Source organism: Perognathus longimembris, chromosome 4 (assembly GCF_023159225.1).
Source record: "Perognathus longimembris pacificus isolate PPM17 chromosome 4, ASM2315922v1, whole genome shotgun sequence".
In the NCBI taxonomy this organism is placed as follows: domain Eukaryota; kingdom Metazoa; phylum Chordata; class Mammalia; order Rodentia; family Heteromyidae; genus Perognathus; species Perognathus longimembris.
The window spans coordinates 43386588-43401313 of NC_063164.1; the positions used below are offsets into that span (position 1 = coordinate 43386588).

The 14726-nt window shown below is 34.7% G+C and overlaps 1 protein-coding gene across 3 annotated transcripts in view; it reads right to left on the reverse strand.

The window, feature by feature from the left end:
* The window catches only part of Ppp1r1c (protein phosphatase 1 regulatory inhibitor subunit 1C), a 104759-nt gene extending 90321 nt beyond the window's left edge, over positions 1-14438 (reverse strand). For 2 of the 3 annotated variants that reach the window (XM_048344218.1, XM_048344216.1), the window contains exons 1-2: positions 14358-14438; positions 12640-12700 (exon numbers count right to left, since the gene is read on the reverse strand). In XM_048344218.1, the coding sequence (XP_048200175.1) occupies positions 12640-12700; positions 14358-14438 (142 nt within the window). Of the gene's footprint in view, positions 1-12639; positions 12722-14357 lie in introns of all 3 variants that reach the window. The other variant, XM_048344215.1, reaches the window with a different exon arrangement.
* Positions 14439-14726: the final 288 nt, after the last annotated feature.

A 14726-nucleotide genomic window follows, 5' to 3' on the forward strand; every position in this document is an offset into this window, starting at 1 on the left:
CTAGGTTAATTTTAATGATCTCCATTTTGCTAACACAGTGGGGGTCCCACCTAGTTATTTCCTCTTTCCAGGTCTCAAATCTTCATGCTGTAGCACTGGAACAAAAGAGTCTTCATGACTAAATCTTTCTCCTTTCTAACTACATTAAAATTTATTAATTCCATATTCTATTTCTTTGGTAGAGGTGACAAAAATGAATTGCATAATCAACAGGAGCAATAATACTAATGGATTCAAGGACTTGTTACTGCCACTAGCATAAAGTCTTCCAGATGGAGTGACTTATACAGGGCTCCTAGAGGAAAGGGGATTTTATCTGGGTCTAGTAGGCAATAGTAAGTGGACAGGGAAGACAACATTTCAGTATATGTACCAAAGAGTAGTGCTCTGGGTGAACTGGAAGACAAAAGAAAACTCTTTGCCTTTAAATAATCATGTTTTAATTCAACCCAGATTTTATTATATAATATTATATGTATTTAGTTTTCCATATACTTAGTTTTTCATCTATTTTATTGATATTTTAAATTTTAATATGAATAATATATAATCCATATCGATCTATATAAAGATCTATCTCTCTATAAGAACATAGTCAAACAGAGAGAAAAACAAATAACAAGATCCAACTCTAAGAAAAGAATAATGGATGGATTTTTTTCTGTTTGGTTATCAGATAAAAATAATCTAGTATTAACTACTATTTCTGGGCCCAAGTGGCTCATGCCTATAATCCTAGCTATTTGGGAACCTGGGATCTGAGGATCATTGGTTCCAAACCAGCCCAGGCAGGAAAATTTGTAAGTCTCTTATCTCCAACTAACCACCAAAAATCCAGAATTGGAGCTGTGGCTCAAGTGTTATTGAACTAACCTAAAGCATAAAAGCTCATTGACAGTGTGACTCAGGCCCTGAGTTTAAGCCACAAAACTGTCACACACATATAAAAATTCTAGTATTAACAACTCTTAAAAGGTCTTCTTCACTTTTCAAAACAAAGAACAGAAAATTTCAGCTTGCAAAGAAAAGAAAAGAAAGAATTACCACTTTGAAATAAACACATTAGAATAGAAAAAAGTACATTCTGAAATAACACATCAAACAGAATCTCACATTGCCAAGCTACAATGAGGAACATGTTTATATTTACTTCCAAGATGATGACAAAAATAAAATAGCAAGAGTCTATATGACATCAAATATTTATAGAAAGAAGAATGTTATTCATGCAGAGGAAAGTGCATTGACCTTGGACAGAGTAAGTTAAAACTTCAGAGGTGCTAACTTTCTAGCTTCCTGACCTTGAGTAGCTTACCTATCATCTTCTATAAAATGGAGTTTAATTTATCTCACAAAGCTCTTGAAGAGATGTATTATAGGATAAATAGATTTGTAAACTGTAAAACTACCCAGAATAAGATACAGTACCATAGCACCATTTAAAATTGTCTTTGAGCTTACATGTTTTAGTTTTTAAATTATTTTACTTGTGGCTTAGTTTGTAATGGTGTATAGGAACAGTACAGTTGTGTTTTTCCTTGATTCTAATGATGGTTGTGACTATAGATCTAAAGCAAAAACGTTTGCAGTCTCCTCTAGGCACTTATACAAACATAATGTCCTTTATTGACTAAGAGAAATAGGAGCCATAGGCTGTTGGCCAAGTAAAATGACCTGTGGTCTAATCTGAGCTGAACCATTTGAGCTCAGTCATTCCTGCAATTTTACTTCACTGAAATTTGATGGTAAGTGTGTGTCTGGCATTATTCCTTGGAAACCTTCTGATCACCCTGAGCAAGGCTTATAAGCCATGATGATTGAGTGGAGGAAGTCCTGTCAGTGCATTGGGAAGCAAATCTAGTCTGAACCTGTCCTGAATGGGCCTGAAGCCCTTGGACTGTCTTCACTTATCTTCATTTTTATCAAGTCTCAAGTTTGATGCAATTGTGAACAACTTCTCTATTAACATTTCTATAGACTACAAATGAAATGATTGACTTATTTAAAAGAAGAAATGGGAAGGTGTGTAGATGTTGATGAACTATATGAGGTCTTCCTGAGAACATTCCAGGTGCTTAATCACAGCTAGTTAAAAGCTAGAACAGATAAATTGTAGGACATGAATTAGATATCATGACAAATCAATTATGAAACGTAAAACCACCATGGTCAATCACCTGTTAGGTAATTATGTGTACAGAGCCTTACACATGAACCAGGGTTGGGCAAAGAAGAACAAGCATCAGCAGTGTTGCTATGCAACATCCCCATGGTTCCAGTAGCATAATATTTGAATTACCACCATTTGCACATCACTCAGGAGGACGCCAAGACTCAGGGACTGATAGTCATGCCATGCTTTAAACCAGTGTTCACTGACTCTAGGCTGAAGGCTCTTAGCACCACACAAAACCATAGCCTATTTTAAAGATATTGAAAACTACCTTGGGAGTTACTGTGTGATCTTAAACACTTAAAGTATAAATGCCTACTATGTGAAACAATACCAAAAATCTGGAGCAATGGTTCTACTTATAAAATAGAATTACCTGAAAGTTACTGATAGAATTAGGGACAACGGAGAAATTGTAGTTGTAGGGACAATCCCAAGGTTGTGAGGTTTTACAATTAAAAGAATAGGTTAATGGAAGAAATACTAGCAGTCGGTAAGGTATTTTCAAAGATAATGACAGGTAGGCATGGAAGCTCATGTCTGTAATCCCAGCATGTAGGAGGCTAAAGCAAAAAGATACCTAGGGAGAGCTTGTCACCATTTTAAAATATAAAAAAATAGCATATGAACCTATTGAAACTGGAAATAAATATTAAAGCAGTATTCACATATAATATATGTAAACTAATTTTTAATTCTCTTTATTTTTATAGAATAACTAATAAATACTATTGTTTTAATTTATGTTAGTACTGTCAGTGTTTTTCCCCCAAAGCTTTCTAAGCATTATGATTAGCTTTAAATCTGCTCCTTTGTAATTCAAAGGCTTTAAAACTAAAAAGTTATGTGGCTTCTTGTTCCCTTTAAAATTTCAATATACAAAGCTTTTCTAGATACATTTATCAGGTCTTGGCCTTTTTGCAAGTCAGATCATTTAGTAGACAGGGATTTTATTACACAGATAAAAAATTTGTAAATTTATTTTTTATGACTTTTGTATGCATGCACATGTGTGCTTGTTCATGTGGCTATCTATACATTTTATTTTAAAATAGTACATTTATCAACAGAAAAAAGCATAAAATATTCTCATTGATGCAAAATATTCTAAAAATTGGATTCTAAATTAATTGCTCTTATTCCTGTTATGTGTACTTAATTCTATTTTTAATTTGTGAGCCAAAATGCATTTACATGTAGAGTGTGGTTTTGAAAAGTGTTTTCATAATGATGAGAAATTGCTGTCCTTGGAGCAATAAAGGAAAAAAGAAAGATAAAATATTGCTTGTTTTAACTCACATAGTAAGTTTTTTTTTTCCTGAGGATTATTAGCATGAGTAGACAATTATTATACTCTAACCAGCCAGATTGTCAAGTTATTTCCCTATGATGATACAGATTTTGAAAATTGATTTCCCACTTTTGTTGAGCACCCAGTTGTCACTATATCAAAGTACTCTAAATGGTTACGTGGTCACTGAGCTAGATTTACACACTGAGTAAACTCATGGATACAGATACAGCACTTCCTAAATTGCTGGATCTTCTAACATATTAGGGAGATCCAGAGGGGCAGAGAATGGAGAAGGCAGATGCAACACAAAGATGGGGGTGAGCATGTTTCTTGAGTACTTAAAAGGTGAGGTATAGATAGTATGGAAAATGACTTGGAGTAGTATTTTTAGCATCTCTAAAATCTTACCATGTAGATGCCTATGTATCTTCAGCTTCTCTTTAGTTTCCTTTGCAGACTTGTCTATTTAACTTGAATAGAGTTTGTATTTTTCAAGTGGTCTCCAGCCCCAACCATAATCTACTGTCATAATTGAATCCCAGGCCATCATCTCTGTTACCTCCCTGAGTAATTTTTAGTTTAAGGTCCTGGTAAGTGCTGCTACTAGGCTGTGTCTGTGATTAATGAGAGAGGGTCAGACCAGCACTTAGTAGAAGTCATACGTAGAGAAAGGTGGGGCAAAGGATAAAAAATCTCAATGCTTGAAGGCTCTTGCTTCTGAATAATTCCATATTAATGGAACTTGGAAATAATATCTCTCAGCAATTGCATCACTTGGTTAGAATACTTTACCTAGAGGTCATCTAACATACTGTTTTCTTAAATCAACTGGAAGCAGTTAGAATGTAATCTGTTAGCCACTTTTTTAATCCTAAATTTGAAAACTAGTTGTGTAGTGTAAATATCAAGAATAGCTGATAGGGATTTTATCTGGGCCTATTATGCAGACACAAAATATACATCTAGCAGGAACAGCCATTTTGTGCCTATAATCTTAGCTATAGAGGAGGCTGAGATTTGAGGAATAAAATTTAGAGCTAGTCCAGGGAAGACAAATTTGAGAAAGACTCATCTCCAGTTAACCAGAAACAACCTAGACCTGGAAGTTTGTCTCAAGTGGTAGAGTGCCAGAAAGCCAAGCAAGAATGTAGGCCCTCAGTGTAAGTTCAGTGCCAGCACAGCGAAAAAGAAAATAAACACATTTGTGTTCAGTGGACTTAGCATTGTTTCAGCTGACTATATTCTTTATTTGGTGAAATATGGTAAGGTTGTGGAATATATACATGCAATTTGGAGCTACATGACCCCGGTTTCCTCACCTAGAAGTCTTAAGTGGACAGATTCTTCCCCATGGTGAATCAGACAAGAAGACACCATTAAAGATGCATATCCTGGTCTCAGTAGTACTCCTCTGTCTCTCCTAAATAATAGTTGCCATTGACTGCACATCATTTGTGTAGGGTACTTTATAACATCATAATTTGGTCCTAAGAAAATCCTGTGGTAGACATTTCTTTTAACAAAGTGCAACATATTTTGTATTTTTCATATTGTATATGTGTTTTATAACCTATCATTAGTTTTACTCAAAATACATTATGACAGTCTTGACACAGTGGCCCATGCCTATAATCCTAGATATTCATTTGGAAAGAGCAAGAGGATTACAGTTTGAGGCCATCTGGGGAAAAAAACAACAACAACTCTCAAGGTCCTATCTCAAGTAATAAAAAAAAAAAAATACTGGCGATGGCAATGTGTACCTGTGATGCTAGCTATGCAGGAAATATAAATCAGAGGATCACAGTCCACACTGGCCAGGAAATAAACATGTGACACTATTTTAAAAACAACAAAAAAGTAAAATAGACTGAGGGTAGGGCTTAAGTGGTAAATGCCTGCCTAGCAAGCACAAGGTCCTGAGTTTAAACCTCAAAAACACCAAAGCCCCCCAAATTAGATAAATAATAAGTATTTCTATTGTAAATTTCTCCATAAAGAGACAAGACTCACTATTTCAAAACTTAGAATAGTGTCACTGTGACAAAAAATAAAGTCCAACAGGAAAGCTTTGAACTTGAGGATTTTTAAAAATCAGTTTACACCTAACAGCTCACCATCATTTAACCCCAACTATGGAATGAATAGTAAAAAAAAAATACAGAATGAACAGTAAAAAATTTATGCATGACCCCCATCTTTAAAATAATAATGCCAAAAGATCAAAAGAAGCCATGCAAATGCTTCATAGAGAGTAAGCACGATAGATAGTGCCCCTTTGCCTTAGTCAGAGCTAATTTCACCATGGTTTTAGCAGCTTGGGTTTGTATTATGATGATTATTTCCTGATTCATCCAAACAATCCATCCTCTATTATTTAGACCACACATTCCTAAAGGATTTAGGAATTAGGATTCAATAACTGTTTAGTGGATTGAAGTGAGTATATGGTATAAACCAATAAATAGTTTTAAGAGTAGAAGGTGGGAGCAAGGGGTTGAAATAATATTTAAGGAATCAGATGAGTCAAAGGAAGTTTTAGAGACTTTAATAAAGCTTTTGCTGCCATTGAAATAAGAGAAATGGGTGAAAAAGATTGAGACTGATGTATGCAAATGAGTCAGTTAATAGTAACTCTGAAGAGTTGGCAATAGGAAAACCACTTCATAGGACCAAAGAAAGGAAGCTCAGTCAGCATACAGAACTCACACAAAGAAGATGTATGGAAGGAAGTGAGAACAAATGGGGTGGAAGGAACAGTGAACCAACAGAGTGTTGATAGATGTTAATACTCTCAACTGTCTCTCAACATGCTATCAAGTTACAAATTCCATTTTTTTTGCCATACACAATTGGCCACAAAAATGTCCATTGCTTGAAATCATTTTTTATAACTTTATAGATGTCAGTAGGTTGCTTATTTTACAAGAAAATTTGGAATATTTCATATTCCATGAAAATTATATGTGCAAACAAGACATAATAGTTGAACCAATACTACAGTATATGTAACAGTTCCACAATTGGATATACTTCTGACCAATTTCTAACCAAGCACTCTTGTCTACCAGAGCACCAAAAACAGTCAAGATCAGACAAAGACAGAACTTTCTTCAAAGAAGGAGTGCTGGTTTTAGGAAAATTGAAACTTTCTCACCAGGGATATATTGAGACAGAGACCATAGGTCTAAATTATTATCTACTTGGTTTTGACACTGTGAAAGAATTTTCTCATGCCAACTATTCTGTTTAATTGTCCAGAGAGGCTAAGTACTCAATGTTTAACCACTGGCAAATACCAAAGCTGAGATTCAAGCTCAAGTCACCTCTAATACCCCAGAGAGGCTATAAATGATTAGAAGTGAATCAGCCCCATTATCATTCTATCATATTTTACCAATCTACTTCTCCTTTTTAGAAGTCGTATCAAATGTGAGTGGTATGTGCTATTATTCAAGATAAAAGTCATCATCTTGCTAAGTTAAAGAAGAAACAATTCAATCTTACTATCTTCCCTTTCATTTTTTCTTATATTCATTTGAAGATTACACTAGTCTCTTGAACACTAATGCCATGGCACACTTTGGCATTACTGAGAAATGGAGCTCCATTTCTGACTCAATTATTCCAATTGATGGGGTGATTTGGCTGCACAAAGTGAATAATGATGCAAAAATAAGTCCATCATTTGTGTGGTAAATGAATTGCTGACAGCCAGATGAGTTGTCTTTAAATCCCTTGAAATAATTTGATATCCAATACCTTATAAAGTATGCTGAGAAACAAAAACAGGCATTTCTAACAATTCTTTTAGAATTAATGTCAGGCGACTCTTCAATAATCTTTAAAGATGGAACCTTTGTTTTGTACTATAATAAATAATAACAGGGAAAAACAAATGGTAGGTGTTCAGCCAGGATCATGGATCAGAGTATATTACAATCACATTCCCAAAGAAGAAAAATAACTTAAAAAAATCATAACTGTATAAATTATGGGTCACTACAGCTTTCATTTGAGTACATTGGATTGAAGGTCCCTGGAGATGGAAGGCAACTGCAAGTTTGGTAATCCTTCGGGAAAACATCATTATAATCCCTGGAGCTTGTCAAATATCTAGAGTCTTCTGACCATAAAGCATTCATTTGCAAATATGAAAAGAGACACGTTCATGTGAATGTCCTAATACTACAAATTAATATCCACTAACACCTTGTTGATCCTGCAGAGGCTTCCATATTTTTAGTAAGGAGAACCTGGAGTTCCTTCGGGCTATGAATAATGGTGTAAATCCAGTGTTATTTTCTGTCATCTAACATCTCAGGGTTATAAACCAAAGCCTTCAAAATCCTACTCATTATCTTACTTGAGGTTCAGAAATGTTTGTCTTATTTAGAAAGTCATATGCCACACACAGAATGAACTTTGATTTGTCTTTCATTTTGATAAGCTACATGGTCAAACTGCTCGAAATTCCAGTTCTCTTTAGTGACTAGACTTATTCCAAGTTTGGAAAGACACAACATATACCTCCTGTATCTCAGATCTCATTTTTCTCATATTAAATAATGTCTCATATCTCATATTAAATATTATTTAGGATCCTGAGACATTTGAGACTTAAAAGACTCAGAAAGCTAGTGTCCCTCAAATTGGTTGTGATAATGTGTTCAATAAATATCATCTCCAACCATTTTACATTAAGTTTCTGTTCCTCATTTTAGAAGAACAATAAGCTTTTAGATGATGACAAAACTCCTGGGTACTTACCCAAATCTTCACTTAGCTCCAGGCCTCTTATAGTTCACTGATGTTTAATAGGCATCAGATCCATTAAATATAATTGTAACCATACTGCCTCTGCTTAACAGTAAGTGGAAAAGAATGGATGCCACAAACTTTAATATTCTGAAGGTCTGGCTAGGATAGCTTTTTACTGGAAGACTATGTCCAGCTCTGGTGCCAACAAAGAGATGGGGAGAAATTGAACGGAGATCATTTTCTCAGAACACTCAACACAGAAAAGAAAATAATAAAAGAAATTCTTTGGTGTATTTAAATAGGTGAGAATGTAACCTTTTATTGAAGAAAATGCATGCAGCATTGTATAAAGTGGTGAACTTACCCTAAAGTTAGACTCAAGAAACTGTATTTTCTAACACAATAAATTATCAAGCCTAAAACCAAAACCAGAGGTAACTATAGATTCTTGTCCAAGGCATATAAAACAGAACAAATCACTCGGATGTGGATTGGATTATGTCTTCCAGGAAGATGTGTGCTAAGAGTAAGTGTATTTTAAAGTTCTTTTCTATCTCTATATTTCACATACTGTGTGTTAATAAACTTTCTGTTGCTGGGGCAAAATGCCAAGATAAACAACTTTTCCAGAAGGTTTAATTTATTTTGGCTCTTAGCATTAGAGGGTTCAGCCTATTGTTGTTTGGCCTCATTGTTTTGAGTCTGTAGCAAGGAAGAACATCCTGGCAGGGAGTGTATAATGCAACAAAGATTCTCACCTCACAGCATCCAAGTGGGAGAGGGAGTGGGGGAGAGGGAGAGAGAAAGAGAGGGGGGGAGAGGGAGAGGGAGAGAGGGAGAGGCAGAAGGAAAGGGAGAGGGAGAGAGGGATAGAGGGAGAGAGGGAGAGAGATTACAAAATTTCCTTCAAGAACGTATTACCAGCAACCTAACTTCCTTCCTCAAGACAACCTCTTAAAGCTCCCCATAGCTCCACAGACAGATGAATAACCCTTCAGCACAGGGGCTTTGGGGAAACATTTATGATCTAAACCATGCCATAGTGGTAGCCAAGTATACCATGTTATCATAAGTCTGCTTAGAGACAAGTAATGTTCAAGTAAATCTACAAGTATGGTGGAAAGCAGCTTTGCTATTTATTACTGCATAGAGAGGCTACTAATGTATAGTCTCCCCTTAATAAAAATCTATAAGAACCACGCCAATTAATTACAAATAATAGAAGAGTGAAAGCTAACAGAAAACAGTACAGCGACTATGCTATGCTGTGGTAGAACTTTAAGAGATTGTCACAGATACATATGTCCAATCAGAAGAAGAAATGAGAATATTTGAGAAGTGTTAGGTACAAAGCTAACTGGGATTAGTAGTCCCACAAATCCTTTGAAAAGATAATATATGTCTATGGTGATTTCCTAAACCCAGATTTTAAGTCTCTCGTACCTTCTTACTAATGACTATTTAGAGTTATAACTAGAAGCAAATTTTTTTTCTGCCTCTTTTACCATACAGACCAAGTCTTTGCTATCATCTTCTCCATTTTCCATTATTTTGAGTTAAACTAAAATACTAATTTTGTCAAGATTTGTATCTGTTTCCACAGCTGAGAATTGTAGGCCATTTATTAGTAAGAAACTATTGGGATTTTGCTCAGGGCAGTCCTTAGACCTCATTACTCCTACCTAATGCTCCCTGGCTTATTTGTTGAGATAGGGTCTCATTACTGTTTGCCCAAGTTGACCTTGAACCTCAATCCTCTTGATCCAATGGAATGTTTTGCTCTCCCTCGAATCTAATCAATCAAGTGTTGACCTCATCTCTGAGTTTAAAATAGCAGAGATAAACCATCAAACAAAATAATCTAAAATCACATGTTGAAATATTTTTCTCTCCTGTTGCCCCATCAATGCACATGGTTATAAGAAAGATAAATGTGTGTCTAAATGTACAACAAAAGGATTCTTTTGAATACTTTCATAATTGAATATTTCTGTAAACTTCTGAAATTTTTAAAAAGTTAACTATCTCTTCAGATGTAACCATGTGCACATTTTTGATCATTACAATAACTGTGAGTAGAAAGAATGGAATATAATCCTTGTTTTATAGAAGATAATGAGAAGCTGATGATAGACCATTTGAAGAATCAAGAACAGTATCCCAACTTCCATTTTATCTGTTTTTCTTTGGTTTCTATTTGTTTGTTTGTGGACTCTTAGAGTTATTTCGACAATAACCATAGTGATTTATCATTTTTACTATCAAACCTATGTTTTGATGTTTTTTTTTTCTAAAAGAATATATCTGTACTCCTAAATCTCTGCTTCTCACACACATGGACTCTGAGAACACCAAGCCGAAGTCCACTGCTCTCATTTTAAATTATCCTAGTTTCTGTTAAGAAGAATGAATGTGTAGAAAGATGATATTAGTAAAACAACATCTGTGAAAATGCTACTGACTTCTAATTTCTAGTCAATGATGCTTATAAACAGAGAGAAGGAAGAAATCACTTGAGGGAATAAGGAAGTATGCCATGCATGACTACGAAGTATGGTAAGAAAAAGGTTTCTAGAGAAACACAAATATACCTGTTTCCCAGGGATATTTAAATATCATTCCCAGTTTACTAGGCAGTTTACTGGACCAGACAAAGGATTTATTTCAAGCTGTGTTTGCTTGTTTGTGGCAACTATCTCTAAAGAGTTGTCACCATGTGCTGGAAGCCAATTGTCATGCTGTTTAAAAAGCCTGGGCTTTAGGATCAGAATTGTCTGTATTTATCTTTACAGTCTATCACTTCTAGTAAAATAATGTTAGAAACCCAGGTTTCTTTTTTTATACATGCTCCTCCTGTGTAAAATGACATACATTTGGCACTGAGGAGGCAGTAGTTGCGATTTGAGGGATTCAAATGTGAGCTAGAGTGCCGTTAAATGACTTCACTATGATGGAAGAGTCATGATAGCAGCAGAACGTGGAAAGCTGCTTTGTAGCAGAGTAAATCACACCCAGGACTTAGGCATTCTTCTAACAGAAAAGAAATTTTCAGATATGGCTGAAATTTTAGCACCATCGCAAGGCAGTGATAGAAAATTGCTATAAAATTATTTTTAAAGTGTAACAATTCAATGTGTTTACTTACTTATCGTTCCTTATAAACTGTAAATCTGTAAGTCATTGCACCTTTTATTCAACCAAAATATAAGTTAACATTTACTAAGTGAGATGATATATTTGATGATTTTTAAATGTTATGGCATTTTAAAGACAGAGGACCAAATGATAATGCTTTATTACTAAAATTCAGGAAATTACAATTGCAAAGAAATTGTTTTACAGGAAAGAATAAGCTTACTTGTTGCCTATCAGCTGAAAATTTCCCTATTTTTTGGCCCAGTGATGAATAAACTATGAAACATTTCTTTTCTTCTCCTGTGTTTAATTAGAAAGATCCTGAAAAATACAACTGCCTGGTTAGAGGTACTATGTTTTGAAATACTGAAGCTGTTTCTCTTTTTGTCCTTCCTCTGAGATGGAAACGTCCAGCTTTTAGGCTATGTAAGGTCCCCAAAATCATTTGGTATAGCCTTGCAAAGACAACCAGAGATTGGACCTGAAATTCAATAAATCTAGTAGACTAGCAACATAACCATCAATACCAGCTAACATGGCATGCCAAATGGACCTCGCATTAAAAAAAAAGTCCTTCCTCTCAACCTATTTACAAATTAATGCAATGATCTTTCCTGTCCTATATATGTATCTAAAAGCATTATTTAAATATAACACAGAAATCACCCCACTGAGAAAGTAAATAATGACTGTGTATTGAAGATAATAGTTTTCGGTCAGGACTAATAATGCAGTTTCAGGGTTTTTTTTTTTTTTAACAGGAAATGGAAAATAAAACCTCAACAAATGGATGCAAGTATTCTGAATGTCTCTCAAATGGGCAGTGCTGAAAATTGATCTGGTTACTTGTCAATTGCATTATTCAGAGATGACATCAGCAGCAAAGCTTTAGCCAGTGCTGGCTCTTTGCCCACTCTATGACATAAATAAAAACCCACTCTATAAAAATATAAGCATCTCAGGAGCTGTAATTTGAAGCTTGAAACCTAATTAAATAACTTTTCCCATCATTAATAAGCACTGAACAAGATTTCATATGAACACCTGAACTCTGACAATCAATGTTAACAAAGCTTTTCAAAGAATTTCAAATCCAATATCTCATTTTATAATGTTTTATTTCTTTTTTTTCATGATCCAGTTTATAGATTAGCATGGTAGAATATTGCCTATTGAAATCATAAATGACAATTTTTTTGGCAGTGACATGCTCTTTGATGCTGTTCAAACAATCATGTTCTGACCCATACATATGAAAGACATCATGCCTCTTTACCTGGGGGGTTACTTTCATTGAGAATCACAAGGGATGCTGGTGTTGGTCTTCTTTTCCTGATCTGTGAACAACAAAGGGTCAGCTAATGTCAGTGAGAATCAGATGCTGCCCCTAGCTGCTCCACAGCTCTCAAGCTGCTCATTTTTATCTTTTCCCAATATAAACGAGCAAACTTCTGGAAGGTACACAGTGTATGCTTGCTATTTTAATATGGAAATCCAGCTAGTACAATTCAGCTATTATTATTAACTTCTTTGATCACATATCTATATTTCTAGAGAAAAGAAACAGTTGTATAAAATCAAACAATTAATACCTATGAGAGATACCAGTTGACTTGCTAATGTTAAATTAATGGCTCTCTGAGTTGTAACATTGGTGATGACTTCAGGATCCATTGTTCTTCTTTCTAAATAGGGTCTGAGAAATTTGGAAATCTCAGATTCTTAGCATGTGCCATAGCTAAATTAACAAAGTAAGTTTTGAATTTCAATTGATATTATTAGCTTTTTACCACAATGTTGAGAACAAAATCAACAAATAAACAGTGAATATGGGTCTTATTTTAATGCGCTATTTATTTAAAGGCGAAGAGATTTTGGTGGGGTCATTGTTTTAGGAGTTATAGGAGCATATCTTGATTAGAATCTATTGAATCTATTTGAAATATCTTTAAAAATTCATTCATATATTTCCAAATATGTGTTCAGCAGGGTAGAAGATGATAAAATGTAAATTTAATATCTTGTCCAAGATAAAAAGCAATGTTCCTTCAGTATATAAACATAATCAAGGTTGTCTTTATCTACTCTGGGTGTGAGTGGTTTTATACATAATGGCTAAACATCTTAGAGGATTAGAGTATGAGATTCAATGATGATTTTGAAGACTTAGTAGCAAATATTTTGAAAATGAATCAAAGATCATTTACGTTTCGACTAGTCAATTAGATTGATATCCTCATGGATTCTTTTGCCCTGGACTCTGCCGTACAGTATATTTGTAGTTGTATCACAAATGATCTTTTAAAATGGTGCCATTGTATGAAGAGTCTAAGTAAGTACAATTAATGTATGCTAATAAAAGGAGAGAAAGAATCTAAGGAAATGTGCATGTGAAATGCGATACAAATGCAAACCAATATTAGACAAGGATAAAGGATTTAGTGTTAGAACGTATTGTTTTTGATATCTAATTACATGTTTTTAAAGTTATACATATACCTACAAACCATATTGATCACATATAAATTTTGTTTAAGGTACATAGTGAGAAGCATATTTAAAATATTAAGTGTATAAACTGAAATTGTGATGAGCTTTAATACTTTTGTTGTTAGATCAATCTTTTTATTTTATAAATAATGAAATAAAATATTGCTAATAAGGGAGATATTTTCAAAGTTGCTCAACAATGTCAACAAAAGCAATGACATAGTTATTTTAATAAGCAAAGGCAAATGTTTACGGCTTCAAATTGGCATTTCTATATAATCATGGTAATTTTTTTTTATGAAATACAGTGCTATTCAAGCTGTAGCCAATAGTTTACTAATGCAACTCAAAATACAAATGCTGATGGAAACCAACTTTTTCCTCTCGCACATATTTTTGGCAAATTCTATGTTCAGCATTTTTAAGAGGTAGAGAAACTTACAAGGAATAAGAACGTATATCCTTATCACCTTAAATAAGCGCTCCCAACCCAATTCACCTTACCTGCTCTGCTGCCTCTGGTGCAATCTGACTCTGGAATAATGGCACAGCAAATTGTATCTTTTTCGGGCTGTTGGGTTCCATGTTAATAATGAGAATTAGTCAAAGATAGGAAAGCTTAGAAGGCTGAACCCCAAATGGTATCCGGAATTCCTCCAAAGGCACACTGTACCACACCATGCGCAGTGCTTTGTAAGAAATAACTGTAATTCCAGACAGAGCAACTGAAGATGTTGCGTTTCTGAACTCCCTTCTTCCGCAGCCACAGTGATGCCCGGCTTGCCTGTTCCTCCACCAATCCCTGGGATCCTCTCAGCACAATACAGAAAGCAACAATAAGCTAATTGTGCTCCTGTTCACTAATACACATGC